The sequence below is a fragment of the Pangasianodon hypophthalmus genome, chromosome 17, assembly GCF_027358585.1.
Source record: "Pangasianodon hypophthalmus isolate fPanHyp1 chromosome 17, fPanHyp1.pri, whole genome shotgun sequence".
Lineage (NCBI taxonomy): Eukaryota > Metazoa > Chordata > Actinopteri > Siluriformes > Pangasiidae > Pangasianodon > Pangasianodon hypophthalmus.
Window position 1 is genome coordinate 11,383,575 of NC_069726.1, and position 15,402 is coordinate 11,398,976.

At 39.5% G+C, this 15,402-nt stretch overlaps 1 protein-coding gene across 1 annotated transcript in view; it reads left to right on the top strand.

The window, feature by feature from the left end:
- The window catches only part of LOC113543473 (protocadherin Fat 3), a 50,432-nt gene extending 35,291 nt beyond the window's left edge, over positions 1-15,141 (top strand). Inside the window, 10 exon segments of the mRNA XM_034312809.2 lie at positions 2,166-2,297; positions 3,315-3,472; positions 4,127-4,583; positions 5,815-5,968; positions 6,695-7,395; positions 8,390-8,482; positions 9,481-9,540; positions 13,314-13,379; positions 14,652-15,116; positions 15,119-15,141. Of these exon segments, the coding sequence (XP_034168700.2) occupies positions 2,166-2,297; positions 3,315-3,472; positions 4,127-4,583; positions 5,815-5,968; positions 6,695-7,395; positions 8,390-8,482; positions 9,481-9,540; positions 13,314-13,379; positions 14,652-15,116; positions 15,119-15,141 (2,309 nt within the window).
- The last annotated feature ends 261 nt before the right edge of the window (positions 15,142-15,402 follow it).

A 15,402-nucleotide genomic window follows, 5' to 3' on the forward strand; every position in this document is an offset into this window, starting at 1 on the left:
CACCCTTTCCAGGCTGTATTCCTACCTTGTACCCAGTGAATTGGTTGGGGGAAGCAGGGATAGTTATGGTGAAAAAAATGATAATGAGAGGTTTTTGTCTTTTTTTTGTTGAAATTTCAACTTACTACTTGTAATTGTGCCAGTCATGTGTTAGACATAAGAAAAAAATTTCAGGTCTGGTCAGAAGCCATACCCTACATGTACTCATACAGTACACCATCTAAATGAGCAAATGAGCAAAAGATGCTTAGCTATGAATGTAAGAATCTATTTATTTATTTATTTATTGTAGAAGTAGGATTTACAAAAAAATTGCTTAATGGAGCTCAGACACAGCAGGCACAATCTGGTTTAGAAAAAAAGTGGCAAAAGATATTAGACATAAAATGTTATAAAAAAAATACAACATTTAGCATGTTCATGTTCTTCCAATTGTTATAGAGGAACTGTCATAAAACCTGTTATACAATATATGGCAACTAGGGAATAAAAATTAGCATCTGACATAACCTTTCATGACAATGGTAACATAACACTGTTATTTTAAGCGACATAAACTGTTATGACTGCTTACAACAGCATTTTACATCAAACATGACAGTTGTATAATGTTGTATCATGATGCAGGGTTCAAGTGTTACCAAGTTTTTAATGTAATTATTTAATTTATGCAGCATGAAAACCTTGTGTTGTCTTCATAAAAATGTTACACATCTTTTAAAAATTCTCACCAGGCTTTTTGTACAGTCTTTAAACTGCAGTCTTCTTATCAGTTCAGTTAAATCTACACTCACTGAGCACTTTATTACGAACACTTGTACACCTAGTCATTCATGCAATTATCTAATCAGCCAATTATGTGGCAGCAGCGCAATGCATAAAATCATGCAGATATGGGCCAGCTGCTTCAGACTGGTGTTCACTACCATCCACTGTTCACATCTACCATCAGAATGAAGAAAAAAAAGTGATCTCAGTGATTTTGACCATGGCATGATTGTTGGTGCCAGACGGGGTGATTCAAGTATTTCTATAACTGCTGATCTCCTCAGATTTTTGCACAGTCTCTAGAGTTTACGCAGAATTATACAATAAAGAAAAAACATTCATTGAGGGGCAGTTCTGTGGACAGAAATTCCTTATTGATGAAAGAGGTCTACATAGAATGGCCAGACTGGTTTGAGCTGACAGAGAGGCTACAGTAACTCAAATAGCCACTTTGTGCAATTGTGGTGAGCAGAAAAGCATCTCAGAATGCAACACATCAAACCTTGAGGCGGATGGGCTACAACAGCAGAAGACCACGTCGGGTTCTACTTCTGTCAGCCAAGAACAGAAAGCTGAGGCTGCAGTAGGCGTAGGCTCACCAAAAATGGACAGCTGAAGACTGGAAAAACATAGCTTGGTCTGATGAATCTCGATTTGTGCTGAGGCACACAGATGGTAGAGTCAGAATTTGGCACCAACAGCATGAATCCATGTGTCAACAAGCCAGGCTAGTGGAAGTGGTGTAATGGTGTGGGGAATGTTTTCTTGCCATACTTTGGGCCTGTTAATACCACTTTGGGCCTGTTAATCACTTGAATGCCACAGCCTATTTGAGTATTGCTGCTGACCATGTGCATCCCTTCATGGCCACAAATTACCCATCTTCTAATGGCTACTTCCAGCATGATAATGCACCATGTCACAAAGCAAAAGTCGTCTCAAACTGGTTTCATGAACATGACAATGAGTTCAGTGTTCTTCAGTGGCCTACCCAGTCACTGGATCTGAATCCAATAAAACACCTTTGGGATGTGGTAGAACGGGAGATTCACAGCATGAAAGTGCCTGTGAAAAATCTGCAGGAATTGCGTGATGCAATCATGTCATCATGTACCAGAATCTCAAAAGAATGATTCCAGCATCTTGTGGAATCCATGCCACGAAGAATTGAGGCTTTTCTGAGAGCAAAGGAGACCCTACCCAATATTAGTATAGTATAGTTTCTAATAAAATGTTTCAAAATTCTCCTAACCACAGAACCAGAGAAAATATTATACTGCTTTATATTTACAGCTTTTTGCTTATATTTTCCTATAAAACTTTTCTCTGCTAAAATCTGAGATATTTATTCTTTGTTTTGCTCATGACCTAAACATACTGCTCTCTCTCTTGAGCAGGTGGAATATGTTCCAAATCTGCAGAGCTTTGTGAAGGCCAGGCCTGTCCTCCTGACATGCAGTGTGTACGCAGTGCCTCAACAGTTCCCTCTGCCTGCCAGTGCCTGCCTGAAACTCTCCACCAGTGTGCAGGTTAGAGCGCACTCAGCCTTTCAGTATTAGTTTTGGTAGATAATTAAGTATATAACAGTTTCAGTCATACTATTGTTGTTAGTTTTAGCCTAGTTTTAGCAGTTTTAACCAGATAAAATAAGTGATCTAAAAAAAACAGGTCAGTTAAAACTAAATACACTATATAGCTAAAAGTATGTGGATGCCTAACCATGAACCCCATATGTGGGCCTTCCCAAACTTTTGCCACAAAGTTGGAGGCACAAGGTTTTCTACAATGTCTTTAAGTGCTGTAGCATTACGGATTCCCTTCACTGGAACTAAGAAGCCCAAACATGTTCCAGCATGACAATGCCCTGTGCACAAAGTGTGGTCCATAAACACATGGTTTGCCAAGGCGGGTTTGGAAGAATTCAAGTGGCCTGCACAGAGACCTGACTTCAACCCCACTGAACACCTTTGGGATGAATTGGAAAGTCGAATGCATACCAGGCCTTCTCACCCAACATCAGTACCCAAACCCACTAATACTCTTGTGGCTAAATGGGAACAAATCCCCAAGGAACATTCAAAAAAGTGTCTTAGTAGAAAGCCTTCCCAGTGGAGGCTGGAGACAGCAAAGGGGGGACCAACTACACATTGATGCCATGGCTTTGGAATATGATGTTCAACAAGCACATACTTTATGGGTGTCATGGTGAGGTGTTCACATCCTTTTGGCCATATATTGTATTTTAATTTATTTATCAATGATTCCTGAATATGATCTTTTTACTCACATATAGCACTATCGCATTATGAGAGTACAACCCTTTAGGCTAAAAAGTAAACACGACATCAACCCTACTAACTTAGGTAATCTTTACGACAAGACTATGATCTTATCAGTGGTATGTTCTGGGCATAAATTTGATAGGGCACAGAGTTATGTACATAAGTTATTTGGCATTGTGCAGCATGTAGCACTGACTGGCTTGAGTGTGTGTGTGTGTTTCTCTTTTCCTGAGGCATGTTTGTGTTTTCTGATGTGTTCTACAGGTCAGACATCTCTGAGTTTTTCAGGGAACAGCTATATAAAGTACAGAGTGACTGCCAGCAGTAAGGTTCAGGATATGAAGGTCAGCCTGAAGATCAGAACACTGCAGAATAGAGGAGTCATAATGTACAGACATGCTGAGCCCTGTCAAATGCTAAAGGTAAAACACACACAGATTTTCTGTTATTAGGGTTATACCTACAAAAAGAGTTCTGTCTTTGTGGGGATTTTCAATTCATAATTAATGCAGCTAAATAATGCTACAATTATGTTTACACCCAACTCTAATCTTTTGGTTCTTAGACTTCTCCCAATGTTAAATCTGTCATATATCCCTATCATAACAGGGACATTTGTTCCCCATAAAAAGATACTAATGTGCTTCACACAAACACACATACAAACACATGCATACAGACAGACATGAACAGATACTTGGAACATGGGACCTCATTGGGATATGTGGAATACGAATACGATACGTTTATATACATTACAAACAAGCACACGTTCTGCCTCTCTCTGTATTTTGCGCAAAAACACAGGCCACCAAAATGATTTGAAATGTTTTGGCACTTACTGACCACAAATGATCCAACCACATCCAACCATGTTTCTGTTAGTACAATTTGGACAAAGTCAAATTCAGTTAGAAAACATATGGGAATATCAGTATTACATTGGAACTAAATTTAGGATCAGCCATTCTTATGATTTATCATACTACCATCTAGATTAGTTCTTCAAAAGTGTTTTCTGCAGTTCACACTCAGCTGTTCCATCTCACTTACACTCTGCCATACTGTGTATTCAGCTTGAGGAAGGGCGCCTCTGGTTCCAGTTGGACTGTACCAACAGCCTGGATGTACTGGGCTTCCCTGGGCACCCCATAAATGATGGTGCGTGGCATGCCGTGGCCATGGATCTGACTTACAACTATACGTTGCTCTCACTGGATGACAGCTACGTGGAGCGCTGGCATGATGCCCAGGTCCCTGTTCATCTCTGGCCACTTGACACCAATGGCTCACTGTTTTTTGGTGCCCAGGTGCCACAGAGAGGTGTGCACAGGCACTCCCGGCCATATGACGGTTTCCAGGGCTGCCTGAGTGCTGTAACACTGAACGGCAATGAGCTGCCACTAAAGAGGAACCGCCATGGTGAGTTTACCGCCATCAGTGAGGTGAAGATGGGCTGCATGCTCTACCCTAACCCCTGCCTGGGAGTGTCGTGCCAGAACGGTGCCACCTGCAACAGCCTGCCCTCCGGAGGTAAGATGTGTAGAAAAGTGTGTCATTAGATAGCTCTGAAACATTTTAGTCTTTAAGATTTATTTTGTATGTTTGATAGTAGTGGATTAAAACAAAACCCTATTCACTTTAAGAACTGACAAAAGAACTTTGGTGAGTAACAAAACAAGATTTAGTAGGCACTAATTTTATGCATTATTTTGGACAAAAAATTTGGCCTTTTACAGGTATGTGACAATATCAATAAATTATTAACAGAAATCTATAAGTAATAACAAAGAAAACCCAAAAAGCCAAAAACCCATTTGCTGATTATTGAGCAATTCACCAATGATAAACTTTAAAATCTCAACAACAAAAAAAACAAATTAGAACAAATGGCATTTCAACTAATATATGAGCTACAAAATTTATTACAAAACAAATATCATGATTTTATCCTAAACCTACTGAGGAGATCATTAGAATTTACCTGTAAAACACAGGGATTATAATAAAAGATTAAAAAAGCTCTAATCATGGGCTCTCCAGGTGCACAACAGAAAAGCCATATGGAGAACACGAGTTTGATTTCCGACAATGCCACATCTCCTGTAGCCAGGAGTCCAAGAGACCAAAATTCGCACTGCTCTTGGGATGGGAAGGATGGCAGTACTCTCTCCTGCCAGTCAGAGTGACATTAACCAATCATGGGCGTTTATGAGGTCATGTATGTGGAACATAGTTTGTGCTTTTTTCTGAGTGTGTTCAGCTGCTCTGTGACATAGCATGAGCAGAAGTTTGAAAAGATGCAGAATAGGAAGCATGTGCTTGCCTTCACCCTCCCGGGTTGGTAGGTGTCATGTGATAGGGGAGAGCTAGGTAGTAGCTGGGAATTGGCATCAAATTGAGAGATAATGAGGTAAAAATAAAAAAAAGAAAATGTGTATTATGAGTGAGCATGTCTATTTACATGATATTCTCTATTCAACAACAGTCAAGTGTCATGTTATATGTTTCTGCAGTGGAAGCTTTCTGGCGGTGAGATGTATTCAAAGCATGCTGTTAAATGTGATGTGTGTGAGAAGGATTATGTACAATTGTACACATGTACATCTTTTGAATTTTTATTTGAGAGAATGTATGATAGATTTGATGTGTGTTGCATTCAATGATTTAGTGATTAGGTTGATTAATCATATTTAATGTTAATGACTGATTGATAAATGATTGCTTGCCATACTTACTGTTCATCATGGTCATGGCCCCACAGCATTTTCCTGCAGCTGCCCACCACAGTACACTGGCATGCTTTGTGAGACGGAGGTCTCGTCCTGTGTCCCCACACCGTGTCGGAATAAAGGAGAGTGTAAAGCTGTGGGCAACACTTTTCTTTGTGGCTGCCCAAAAGGCTTCACCGGACTAATGTAAGACTCATCTTTCACTAATCAAACAGTACCACACACATCCACACAATACTAATTCCTCATTGTATTGTAATTTGTGATTGATCATGTAACACTTATTCTTACTTAAGTACGGGTTAATGTCATTATGGCTGGTTATAATTATTGATGGATATTAAAGTAATTAGGGTCGTGTGGTTCTGTGATTGCTTCCATAATAAGGCACAGACTGTGGGCTTTGTGGGAAAAGTGTTTCCTTTAGAGGGCAGCATTGCTTTGGAGAACTAAGGAAATGGCTTTCACACCTCACTCATATATATAAGTGTGTATATATCTATATCAAAATCAAAATGAGTGAGAAAAAACCTTATAAAACTTAAAACTCTTAAAGAGCAAAAGGACATAAAAATATTTTTATTGTTTCAACTGAATTTACAGAAATTACTCCAAAATTTTAAGTCAAAATGGAATTGCCTTGCATAACCACTGGGTGATTAAAAGTTATGCAATTTTCAGCCATAAAAATTACAAAGTCTTTTGCATGAAAGGTCATTAAAATTTAACATCTTTCACAACTTCTCAATGGCTTTTGAACTGTAGGAACTTACATGAATTCTCTTAAACATGAATAATTTAAAGAAAATATTACCCTTTCCCTTGGGTGTTTATTATTATAAAAAACAGAATATTATTGTGAAAAAACAACAAACAAAATGAAAGACGACTGACTGATCTTAATTGATACAGATGCGATGAGGATGTGAACGAGTGTGACCGGGAGGAGTGTGAGAATGGCGGCGCATGTGTGAACACATTCGGTGCATTCTACTGCAACTGCACAGCTGGCTTTGAGGGCCAGTTCTGTGGGCAGCCGTCAGCAGATGTAGTGGGAACACAGGCCGAGATATTGTCCTACATTGGCCCGGCAGAAGTTATTGGCATTGGCGTTTTGCTTTTTGTGGTGTTGGTGCTTCTTGTGCTGCTGGCTGTTTTCCATAAGAAGCTGCTACGCAAGGACTGGGTCAGCACTGAGTCATCAGGTATCTCTACAGAGAATGGCTATCCCCTACGTGAAATGTGTGCAAGTGCTGAGGGCACTGGAGGGCCTCCACAGGTCATGGTGCGCCCTACTGCTTACACAGCACCCCGGTGTCAGGGTGAGAAAACAGCAGGTCTTGTCACCGTGTCATGCCCACCCCCAATGGGCACATTTCAGATAACGTCGCACAACCTGGGCATATCCAGAAGAGGGGTAGCTGTGTGTAGTGTTGCTCCCAATTTGCCCTCATTGTTGCCTAATTTCCCCCTCCGCAAACCTCCTTGGGAGGATGATGAGGATGATGAAGAAGATGATGATGAAAATGAGAATGAAGAATGTGAAGCTCAGTCCCAAAAATGGCAAGATAAAAACTATCGGGCAGATGGACAGGAAATGGGCACAAAATGGGGTAAAGAGATGATCACATGAACATGCACACTCCACACACACTTATTTAACTCTCACTCCTCACAGATAAAGAAAATATTTTAATAAAAAAAAAACAAAGCTTTGTTTCAAGAGTAGTTGAAGAAAGCATGAAAGCTTTTAGCATCTAGCTCCACTAATGAATCTAAAGTGCACAAAATTATGTGAAATAATATTAAGGGCATTACATTTACTTAAATTATCACTTCCTTTCCAAATTACTAATCATAATTTCTCATGCTTTATAATTTCATGTTTTTTTTCTAGTCTTGTCTGGTCCTGGCATTTTATAACTTTTCTTTAGTATTGACCAGGATCTTGTAAACTGTACAGTCTACAGTATACAGGGCAGTGGTGGCTCAAAGGTTAAGGCTCTGGGTTGCAGATCACAGAAGGTTGGGGTTCAAGCCACACCACTGCCAAGCTGCCACTGTAAGGCCCTTGAGCACAGCCCTTAACCCTCTCTGCTCCAGCGGTGCTATATCATGCCTGACCCCAGCTTCCTAACAAGCTGGGATATGCAAAGACAATAATTTCACTGTGCTGTAATGTATATGTGACAAAATAAAGGCTTCCGCTGCTTCCAGTCATCAGCTAAAATCCAGCAAAAAAAAAGGCTTTATCCTCTATATGAAATATTGGCTAGTCACACTAAGGGTGAACAATTACTAGCCTTGGATGCTGGTTTTTTTTTAAGATGTCATTATGTAGCCAAGACCACAAAGAGAGATGACTGATGGTATGTGTAGAGTATTTAGCTTAGAGACAGATTTACTGTGTTTCTTTTTTTAAGTAAGGAATAAAATATGCAGAAGCAATAAAGTAAAGTAAAGGTCTAGGAGCATGTCATCAAACAGTGTGTGTGTAGCACATAAGTATAAAAAATAACAGTATAAGCTCTAGTTTTTATGCCCACAGTGGAAGTGATCTGTGTGTGTCTGTGTGTGTAAAAAAAACCTGTGTTCTACTCACTCTAGAGTCCAATAGTGCAGTGGAAGAAGCCTCGTGTTTTTCAGATAGCAGTACAAGTGAAGCTCACTCTGTCAGATCCGACTTCTGTGATGACAATGGTGAGGCCACATCTTCTACTGTACTCCCATTCCAAACCAGCTCTCATCAACCCCACCACACTGGCCACTACCAACTCCCTGTAGACTTTGTAGCTACATAGCTATGTATATGATGGCATGCACTTTACGACAACGTTGCCTTAGGACAGTTACATTTTAAAACCGTGAAATTATAAGGTTCCACCTGACATTTCTGTGCTCATAACCACAACACCATGCTGCAGCAACTACGGTTCAGTTAAGTGTAGAAACCAAGCAATTGTTCTATGGAACAACTTCACTGTACTGCTAAAATGTTGTGGATATCAGCATTGGTACTTCAAAGGAAACTGAGAACACATACAATTCAATTCAACTTTATCTGTAAAATGCTTTTAAGAATAGACATCACAAAGCAACCTTACAGAAATCTGGATATAGATTTAGGTCTCTAATGAGCAAGTCAAAGGTTACAGTGGCAAGGAAAAACAAACCTCCATGTGGGACCATCCACAGCAGCAGAAGGTGAGTCACAAGTGCAAGAAGCTCCAAGCAGTAGTAGAGCATCAGGATGAATCAGGCAGGTCCTTAAAGGTCTGTAAGGTGAGAGGAGCCTAACCCCAACCCTAACTCAACATAATACAATTAATTATTCACTTAATTAGGATGACCTAATGGATATTTGAGAAAATACTGGAGGATTAGTGGTAATGCTGCTTTGGAAAGACAAGCAGGCATAGCTGGCCAGAACCGGTAAAAACAGTAATCATAGCATTATTGTCAAAATATGCCCATGAAATACAAAACACACAGATTTAAGTGTTTCTGATTTTCCACTTAAGATTTATAATGAAGTAAATGGTTCCTGATTAAATAAATGTAATAATATTAGTGTGGTACAACAAGACAAATGAATCGTAACATGTTTATCCTGGCTATTTGACAAAACTACTAGAGTGTAATAAATTAGTCCTTTATTGCCTGGTGATGATTTGTTGTTTGCTTAAACCTCAAATTAGCTTCCATCGTGACAGTGATACGGCGGGTCAATGATGCAGTGGACAACGCTGAAAATGAAGGTATGATGACATCTATATTCTGTCCGTGGTCTTTTAATCTTAACAATATATAAATTTTAATAATAAAACACCTGGCATATATCAATAACCTCAGCACTAGGGGTGTAACACAATGGCAATATCTATAGCTGCATCTGTACCTGTTTTGTGCTCAAAAAATTCATATATGTTTTTGTATTCAGATTGAAACCGGAAATGGGTGTGGTCTGTGCCGGATGTTTTTTTCTCTTTATCACTTTGTTAAACTCCTGAACCATATGCCCTGTGGAACTGGATATTTTTCTATGTCTGTCTAATGTGCCTGAGTAAGCAAGACTTTGAAAGCAAAAGCATCTTTCCCAAATTGAGAAACTATTATTTAGGCTACAGTTGACAAAAATAGCCATCCAATAATATTTTTTTTATCAGATTTACTTTAGTATTTGAGTTTGTTACATTTCAGAAAGGACACACTATCAGAATCTATTATAAAACTGGGACACACTTGCATGCTTCTGCAAGTCAAAATGGAACGGATCCTTTAAGCCGCATTTCATTATAATGCCTGTATTATTTTCTGAGAGCATTTTCTTTTAATAAAAATGGAGAACGATCATTTAAGAATGACCAAAAACATGTATATTGAAAGTACAAGTTTTACAATATTTAAAAAAAATTAAATGATTATTTTTGTGGAGAGCCAACAGAGATTTGTAGCTCTGTGCACAGCGCAATTTGCTTTTTTTAAGGTCCACGAGCAGGCTTGCCAGATGCCTTCCCCATATTTCATATATATAACCTTGTTAGTTTCAGTTAAGCTGTAAGTTCTTCAATAAGTCCCAGAATCCCAGAGTGAACTAGAACACGACTGGTACTACATTTCTAGCGATAATCACACCACTATTAACTATTATTCACTTGTTTCCCCCGAAAAGACTTGAAAAAAGAAGAAAAATCTGTTTTTCTTCTCCTATGCCTGAACACAGGAAGTGTTCAAGTGTTTTTTTGTGTGGTTTTTGAGTTGTAGTTGGGAATTCTGCTGAAACCTGGCAACCCTTCCCATGAGCTTCAGCCAGCTGTTCTTTAAAATTCAACATTAAAGAAAAAAAAACTTTTTTGTTGGATCCGGAAAGCTGGAACGCTTTCTAAAAAATAATACTCATAATAATTCCTATTTGTAGTCGTTTAGGACGCACATTATATGTTCAATCCAAATAATGTGTTCATATTCGGTTACACCCCTACTCATCACAGAAAAATATATAATGTATGTAAATGATATTGTCAAAGATTGCATTCTCAGCCAGGAGAGATATGTTGTTTAATTAAAAAAAGCATATGAATAATCTTTGAAATGCTTATGTTCTGTGTGGTTACTCACAGGCAAAAATTAAATGTCAGAGTTGTATTTCAGTTTTCTTTCATTGCAGACCACCAGTGCACTTTCCTTCAGGAACTAGTGAAGTTTTCCAATTTGATTTCCAAACAAATGTCAGCAAAAGTCATCAGCTTGTGACCATGACCCGACATGTGTGACCTATCAAAAAATACCTGCTATGTCATGCTTGACCTGTTTCCCATTCTCATGTTGATGAGAAGTTGAGGAAGTGGATTCAACTTTTTGCTAATATTGTTATTGCATATACTGTGTTGATGTGCACTGTGCTTGATGGTAATTCAAAACTTTAACTGTTATTGCCACAATTAGCTGTTCCATTGAACAAGACACATGACCTCTTCTGCATGAACTGTTGAATCTTTGTGAACTTTCCCCAACCTCTTGTGTAGTTCAGGGTAGGATGGCGAGTTGTGTGTTCTGCAAAGCCCTGATGGAATTGGATGATGAACATGATCCATGCTCAAATTGTTTGACACCTGAACATTTGTGACAGGCACTTACAGAGCTCTGCCCTTATTGCACCATAATGTTGATAGTGATGTGCACAGTGCACCTCGCAGGCTATGGAAACACTGGCTATTAGTCATCTTCCTCTAGTGCTGCATGGCTGCAGTGAGGAGTGAAACAAGCAGCAGGTATGGCAGCAGAGCACGCTGTGAAGAAGAAGCTAAGCTCCTCTGACACATTACAGTGGCAGGAACAGAAACTGGCAGAAGACGCTGCTGATCAGTTCAGTGGGCAAGGACTGAGTGCCTTTACCTCGCTGGAACACAAAGTAGAGAAGCTGGCTTTGGGCATGGGCCAACCACAAGAGCTGTTAACACTGATACAACAATGCAATGAAGATACTTTCAGTGGCTTGGGGCTCATTTTGGCAGAGAGTGCTGACAGCGTGCCACTAAAGTATCTGATGTGTGTCAGAGTGTAATGCAGGAGCGTTCCTCCAGTTGCAGTGGCAAATGTGCCACAGCCTAATTTTAAGAATGCCTAGTGAAATTGAGGATGGATCTTCAACTCAGCACAGCTGATTGAATGCCTAACCTATCTTGTGGTATAGCTACCAAAGTGAGTGAGTGGGCCACAATGCATCAACCATCATGAGCCGGTATGCACAATCAAAAGTGCACTGAACTTGCAACTTGACAAAAGAGAAGCAGTGAAAGGAAAGTGCTGAAATGTGTTAGAGCACTAGAATTGTTAATGCAGATGAGGCAAGTTGGCTGGCTCCAACTCATTGCTGAAAAATTGGTACAAACATATTAAGCCACCTGATGCTATTAATTGTGAGATCTCTTACACAAAAGCCTGGGAGGCAATAGATCACCACCTTCTGTATGAGAAACAAACTGGACATTTTGAGGCAGCAGTCTAAATTGAAATTCTTGAGTAAGTTCACTGAATTGATTTAATTGATTCGCAAGCATACAAAAAAATGGTTTGTATCATATCACACCTTGACCAAACTTTCAGGGCATAATTCATCCAAAAGTGCAAAAAGAGGCATCTTGGCATCATCTTAAAATACATAGCCACACATAGTTCATTGTTAGCCAACACCAAACACAAGGATCCGCTACAAAGGTGCAAGATCCATGGCAACTCTCAGTGTCAATAATGTATGGCATTTGATTGGTCTGTTAGTGTTTGGCGAGGTGTGCCATTAGGATGCAAATCCCTCCACTAGTTCTGAAGGAAACTGCCCTGGCAGTCCAGAACATAAGGAAGTAGTAGCAGAACTAGTGGCAGGTTACTTAAATTTGGTTGTACAGGTAAGTAGCGCCCACCAGGGAACTAGAAGGTTTCTTGCAGCTGCATTCCTGAATGATGGACATGTAGTAGTACTTGTGAGTTCAGTAAGTTATATCTCTTTAAGTGTGTTATTTCTAATTTTTTTTGTAGTTTGTGCATTAAAAGACCATATCAAGTAATAAACCACATTTCTGATTAAAAAAAAATCAAGGCTGTTCTGAGATTTTACCAGTAGAGATAGAAGAACGGTAGTAAGTTCTCCATGAGGCCTGGAACACTCTAGCAACAGATTTACTTAGAAAACTCCACAGTGGTGTACCTAAGAGAATTTATGCAGTTGTAAATGCGTAAACTTTTATTTAATTTTCACTGGTTGTTTTGCTGTTTAGTTGTTTAGAAATAATTTTCCAATTCAATATTTTTCAAAGACAGCTTTGCAGAATTTCTTTAGCTATGCCTAAGACTTTTGCACAGTACTGTACATAATGTTTCCTGTGTGTATGAAATAATTTAAATAAAAAAGGTATATTTTTGCTTTTGTAAAATCAGTCATCATATAATTTTATCTAATCATTTTTGTTACAGAGTCCTTACATTTTATTACAAGTTATCTGTAGAATTTTGTTTCTTTTCTGTTTGATTACAGTTAATCCACATCTCCGTCAAGTGGATCAAACATGCGTTGAATACATCAAAGAATACTTTGTCAATTGTAAGCACAGTCTGCTTTGCAATAAACAATTTAGTTGCATTACTAAATTTAGTTGCATTTAGTTACATTACAAATACACTTTTGTTTATGGTAAACAATAAACAAATAAATCTGTTCTTACCTACTGATATCCATCGTTTTTTTTTTGTTTTTTTTTTTACCACAAAGTATACCACAAAGATATTCTGAAATATCTTACTACAATAAATCAACAACTTCTTAATGACTGGACATATAAAAACCTTTATTGAGTTACTATTGCAAAATAAAAAATAAGTCTGTTGAGCCTTTAATCTATGCTTTAAAAATGTTTTGCTGCATGTGATGTGGTTGAAGCTTCGTAGATACACTACATGGCTGAAAGTTTGTGGACACCTGACCATCACACCCGTATGTGCTTTTTAAACATCCCATTCCAGATTTAGTCCCCCTTTGCTGTTATAATAACTTCCACTCTTCTGGGAAGGCTTTCCACTAGATTTTGTAGTGTGGCTGTGGGGATTTGTGCTCATTCAGCCACAAGAGAATTAGTGAGGTCAGGCACTGATGTCTGTGTTCCAGTTCATCCCAAAGGTGTTCAGTGGGGTTGAGGTCAGGGCTCTGTACAGGCCTCTCAAGTTCTTCCACAGCAACCTTTGTTTGGCAGTGGGGGTGTGGTTGAACATCAGCTGTGGACAGAGAGGAGGCGGGTCGAACCGGCAGGTAATGCGTGAGTCTCTCCTGTGTCTTATTACTGCCAGTCTATTTGTGTCTCTTTGTGCTTTCAGTGACTCCCGTAAACGGCGAGAAAGAGAGTGTGTGATATAGCTGGCAGAGCTCGCAAGATACAGATGAATGCATGCACGCACACACACACACACGCTGCAGAGCATGAACTTGAACTTGACAGAGTCCAGGATGGACCTGTTTCTGTTGAGTTGTTTTTGTTTTGAGCCTGGAGCTCAGCTAAAATTCCGCTTGTCTCCCAAATCTTTCTCCACACCCTCACACATCGGGTTCTACACTTGACAAACCATGTTTTTATTGATACCACATTTTGTGAACAGGGGTATTGTGATGCTGAAACATGTTTGGGCCTCTTAGTTCCAGTGAAGGGACATTGTAATGCTACAGCATACAAAGACATTCTTTACAATTGTCTGCCTCCAACTTTGTGGCAACAGTTTGGGGAAGAACCACATATGGTTGTGATTACCAGGTATCCACAAACTTTTGGCCATACAGTGTAATTTAAAAAAGTTTTCATCATAACAGTCTTTCTCTTCCCTGCAGCATACCACTGGGAGGCTAAAGAGTGGACTCCTGACACCTTAATGACAGACCTGGAATGCACTAACAGACAGCGCTCTCATACTCCTCCTCTACCAGCTCTTCTTGCCCTTACTCCCAGACTACTGGGTGGAAGCATCCATCTAGGTGGCAGTACACACTCTTTGGAGACCAGCTATCCCTTATGTAGGTATGAAGGCCACAGAGACTTCTACTCATCCTTATCTAGGGAGAAGTGCCCTGTCCCAGTATGTGAGGAGTACGAGGATGAGAATCTTCCCCAAAGGAGCTATAATGAGGGGATAGCCAATGCTTCCTCCTATCACTCTAGGCATAGGGAAGAAAGGCTTCACATCTGGAAAGACTCCCATTCCTTTGGCAGCCATAGGGCAATCAGCAGACTTGGGGACAGACGGTCATTTGGAGCTCAGTGCTCACACAGTAACCAGCACAGCCCATCTATGTATGAATAGATCAGTATAAACACTACTAGCTGGAATGACAGCCTAGACTTGTGGCTCTGTATGAAAACTGCCATGAGTTGGCCAAGCTGGCATCACTACTGCTATTTCTGTGCATGGACCAAAAAAAAAGTGGTATATAAAGCAGAGTTACAGCACAGTTAGCAAATATGAAAGCATCAATAACTTTTCAGAAATACATTATTATGGACTGATCACACAGTAATACTGGCTATTTGTGGGCACTTGCTTAATTCAAGCATTGGGAAAGTATATAGCAGATTAAATAGCAA